A 4,822-nucleotide genomic window follows, 5' to 3' on the forward strand; every position below is an offset into this window, starting at 1 on the left:
AAGCTTAGCCCCATCTGCATGGGTCCTTCTTAAGCCCTCATGAGATCTTCACCCGTCAATCCAACTGTCTCCCTTCTCTGCAAACCCTTTTTGTCTAGACTTGAGTTTGGGGAGAAGTGGATTTGGGAGCATCTTCAGAGCCTTCTGGGGAGACAGATCAGTCCCAGAATTCCCGGGCCTGTGATGACCCAGCCTTGGAGTCTGGTGGACTCTGGTTCCCTTTTAACACTACCCCAGCCTTGTTTGTCTATCTGAGTCCCTCTAAGGGGCTCTGAGCAGCAGGGTGACATTGGCCATCCCTACCTTCCAGCTCGGAGAGCACTCGATCCTACAGACGGGGAGGTCGAAGTCTGGAAGACAGTCCCTCTGCCCGGCAGCCTCTGTCTAGAAGGATTGTTCAGGTAGGAGCACTGGGTGTGTAGTTTGAAGTGTAGGTAGCTGGCTCTTTAGCTCTCTCCTTAGAGCAACACTATGGACAGAGATGGCCACTGTTAAGCCTAGTTTCACCTTCCTGCTCTAGCTCAGGGCTGTGTGAAGCTGTGTGAAACCCAGCTAGAGCCATTTCCCAGAGAAGATGCAAAAGGAGCTTTAAAAGTGTCACTACATCCTTCTTTTCCCAGGTCTGCCTCACAGAAGGAGATGGTTCGAAGACCGGGGTTCTCCCAGCAAGTTCTCTGCAACTTTTGCACAACTAGCTCCTTGCTGACCCCTCATGGCCCACACTGGACCTCGACATTCAGAGCTGGGACTTGAGCCCACAGAACTGGGAGCTCACCTTCCCTGAACCATGCCCCTGCCAAGGACACTGGCCCTTCCTTGTTCTGGCTGATGTCCTGGACCTGGCAGTCCTGAAGTTAGATCTGAGGTTGCCTGGGCTGGGTTCAGTTACACAGCCCTCAATCCTTACCAGACCAGGACTGTTTCTCCCTACAAGGGCTAGGCCCGCTCGCCATCATTCAGGTCCAGGCACTATCTTATGGGCTACTTATCGGTGTAGTATTTTCCTCTGATGAATTCCAGCTTTATGTCCAGACCTTTGCTAGGTACTGTGGATGCCACATGAATAAGACAAGCATCCCACAGGTGTGGTCCCTTGCTGGAAAGCTGGTTTCAAGAACTGACTTGGAATGAGTAGAGCCAGACTGTAGAGGATGTAGAACATCCTCAGGGGTAGGACGGACACCCATGGTCTTCTGTGTGATCATTACAGTTGTTACAGCCTAGTTATAATGGGTAAAAGCCTGTGCTGCACAGGCTAAAGTACTCTGAATGCCTCCTTTAGAAGGGACAGCCTTGACTCCCAACCCCCTGGAGTCTATACTGTGTCGCTCAGCCAGGAAGTAGAATCAGAATTAGGGTACAACTCACCTGCTCACCTGCCTCCCTGATTCAACAGGAAAGAAAGGGATGGTCTGGGTTGATCAAACCAGGAGCCTTCCAGTCTAGGGGAAGTGAGGGACCAAGAGAGAAAAAAGGAGTTGGGAAGAGGAAAGAAGCCTCAAGAATTTTCTTTCCAGGCCCAGAAACCCCACCATTGCTCAGCCACAATTACAAAGCCCATGCTATCAGCAACCATGAACAGCTCTGTTTTATAGCCACTTGGTGCTAGGTCCTAGAGGGGTGGACCAAGCCAAATGTGGGGGACCAGAGGGCACCCAGTGAATGGCTATGAGTTGAACTCTTCACCCTGGGGGCTGGGATGGTCCTTGATCCTAAAGAAGCAAGATTGCTTCTGAGCCCCCAGGGTCAGCTTTTGCTCATCTCAGACTTATTTTTTATTCATCTCTAATAAAGGCTTCTTGGGGGAGGGATGGATCCTCCAGGTTCATTTATGGGTTCTAAAGAGTAATAGGGAAATGGACTCTTGAGACTTGGGATTCTTTCCCTGGCCCAGGTGAGGGATAGGGCTGATAAAGAGTAGCAGTCCCAGTATAAGCAGTGAGCTTTGCTCCAGGAGACATGTGTATGGCAAACGTTTCCAACTGGAGGGTGTATCCCAGAGGTCAGGGATGCTGTTGAGCATCCTCCAGCACAGTTGTCTTTTGTCTCTTTTGTGTTGCTATAATAGAATACTGGAGGCTGGGCACTTTCTACAGCAAAAAGTTTTATTTGGCTTAGGATTCTGATGATTACAAAATCCAAACAGCATGTCATGAACACCTGTAAAAGGTCCCCTGACTGTCACAACATTGCAGAGAAGTGGAAAGCAAGCACCTATGTGTAGTGGTCTCAGTTTGTTTATAACAACTCACCTTTGTCAGAACTCACTTGCTCTGAGAGTCAGGCCTCAACCCTTTCCAATACAGTACCACCATTACCTCCCACTAGGCTCCACCCCTTAAAGGCCCAGTCACCACTCAACATTGCCACATCAGGAATCAAGGCTCTGGTGTGGAACAAAACACAGTCAAACCATATCCACCTGCATGGTAATGCTCATCGATATGGCAATGAATTAGCCAATGCAAAATGTTGTCAGCACTAAGTCTGAGAACCCCTGGTGTACAGGAAAACACACTGGACTGAACTGTGAGGACTGCATGTTTTGACTCTCCCATGGTTCCTTGATTGCCCTGAGATGAGTTGAGCAAAGCAGTTTGTGAGGTGACCCCTGGGAGCATGACAAGGGTAGAGAAGTGAAACAGGAGGTCAGCAAGCGATAAAGGAGGGCAAGGAGATGGTTGTTGGGAATGTGCTTGCCACACAAGCATGAAGATGCAAGTTCGGATCCCCAGAACTAATACAAAAAGCCAAGCATGCAGTGCACTGCCATACCCCTGACTGTGGAAGTGGATACTAGGGGATCCCTGGGGCTTGCTGACCAGCTCCAAGTTCAGTGAGAGACCCTGTCTTAAAAATTAAGGTGGTGCCGGGCGTTGGTGGTGCATGTCTTTAGTCCCAGCACTCAGGAGGCAGAGGCAGGTGGATCTCTGAGTTCGAGGCCAGCCTGGTCTACAGAGCTAGTTCCAGGACAGGCTCCAAAGCAATACAGAGAAACCCTGTCTCGAAAAACAAAACAAACCAAAAAACTAAGGTGGCTAACAATTGAGAAAAGCACCCATCAATCTCTTGTCATACATGCACCCATACACATACACACAAAAGCATAAAGGATGCTGACACAGTGGCCCCCACCTGTAATTCCAGCATTCTGGAGCCGAGACAGGAGCATAGTGAGTTAGGAAATACATTCAATCTGCCCCCTTTGAGAGTAAAGAATGGGGTGTTTACCACCCATTCTGGGCCCCTTTGGGGTGTCAGTTCCCTGCCTACCCCCAAAGCTCACAGGGTGGCATGCCAAGTGGCAGCTGTGTGTCATGATTGTGTGCAGGTGACCTGTCAGGTGGGCAGAGGGGATTATAATGGTGCTGGCACCTCCTGAGATCCATCTGCATAATGAGGTTGGACATGTTTGCTTAGGGTTCTTCATACTAAGGACAACAGGCCTCCCAAAAGCTCCAATCAAGAAAACCCAGCTTTGGCAACTAGGTGCTAAGCCCCCCACCCCTTTCCTCCACCCACTCTCTCCACATCCTGTGCTGCAGGCGCTGACTTTCCAGGTCCTCCAGTGCTGGCATGCCAGGGACCCTCCCACCCCTAAGCTTTGTCCACTGAGTTCTCCAGGAGGGCTGCATTGCTCCCTTCTGGATGCTAGAACTAGTAGGTGCTCAATAAATAGAATAAACACGTGCTGCCTCCTCGATTACACAGACCCCTTCTTTCCCCCACCAAATTCCCACCCACCCTGCACCTTTGCTGCAATAAATTTCACTTATTGAGGGGATGATACCCAGCTGGGCCTTTCAAGTGCCCTCTCCCTCCTGCCCCACCCCAGCTGTGATAGATACAGTCCTCTTTAATGGTTATTTTGCCCAGCCTGCTGCAGTGAGGTCTTGCTAGTTGATTGGACACGTTGGTTGAAAGGAAAAAAAAAAAAATCCTTGACCATCACACAGCAGCAGTTGGGAGACAAATATCCACAACAGTTTACCTCTGGCCCAGACCCGATTCTCTGAGGTTATCTCAGAAAGTTGAGGGATTTCACAGTTCCACAGCCCTCACATTCTATGGGTCCTCTTCTGCCCTCCATCCAGATCAGCGGCCCTAGGAGAAAGGTGGTTTTCTGGGGAACTAGGTCTGCAGAGGATTCTTGTAAGATCCTTCCGCTGGAGAGCACATGTGTGCACAGCCGAGAGTGGAAGGCACAGTTATTCCCTGCACCCCAAATTACTCTTCCAAGCCCACTTCTTGCACACTGCCCTAAGAATCACCCAAAGCTTAGCCTCTCAGAGCATGGCTGCACCCAAGTACTTGAGAGTTTGTTAGAAACACAATAGACTGTGGCAGTGATCAAATGGCTCTGTGCATACCTCCCGAGAAACAGCTGAAATGCATGCCCACCACAGGCCTTGGGCATACGAAGGAGCTTAAGTTAGGGCAGAGCTGACTTCAGGGTCTGCACCATGAGAGGACAAACGCTCCAACTTTTCTCGGCTTGGGCACAGCCACGGAGCAAAGTCCTCCCTCTGAGAGCACAACGACGCTAAAACCTGGCCGCTCAGAACTTCCCGCAGCTGCACTGACACCCCAGGTGAACCATAATGCTCAAACGTCCCTGCAGCCCAAGACACCCCTAAGAGGGCCAGAGGGGAAGAACCCCTTCTCCCAGCCTGGTCCTTTCCCCAAAGGTGCGACTCGCCTGGCTCAGACAATCTTTGCCCGGGCAGTCCTTGAAGTCTATATTTAGTGCCCGCCACCCCTCCCCCAGCGTTGGGAGGGGCGTGCCCCGCCCCCGCCGGGCTTGAGTGCCTGGTGTGTTTGC

The 4,822-nt window shown here is 50.9% G+C and overlaps 1 protein-coding gene across 1 annotated transcript in view; it reads left to right on the forward strand.

Annotated features, from left to right (window-relative positions):
- Positions 1 to 2,210, forward strand: part of Asap3 (ArfGAP with SH3 domain, ankyrin repeat and PH domain 3) — a 39,768-nt gene extending 37,558 nt beyond the window's left edge. Inside the window, exons 25-26 of the mRNA XM_051173586.1 lie at positions 311 to 401; positions 621 to 2,210. Coding sequence (XP_051029543.1) covers positions 311 to 401; positions 621 to 695 — 166 coding nt within the window. The 3' untranslated portion in view covers positions 696 to 2,210. The remainder of the gene's footprint in view (positions 1 to 310; positions 402 to 620) is intronic.
- The last annotated feature ends 2,612 nt before the right edge of the window (positions 2,211 to 4,822 follow it).

This window comes from Phodopus roborovskii, unplaced genomic scaffold, assembly GCF_943737965.1.
Source record: "Phodopus roborovskii unplaced genomic scaffold, PHOROB, whole genome shotgun sequence".
Taxonomy (NCBI): Eukaryota; Metazoa; Chordata; class Mammalia; order Rodentia; family Cricetidae; genus Phodopus; species Phodopus roborovskii.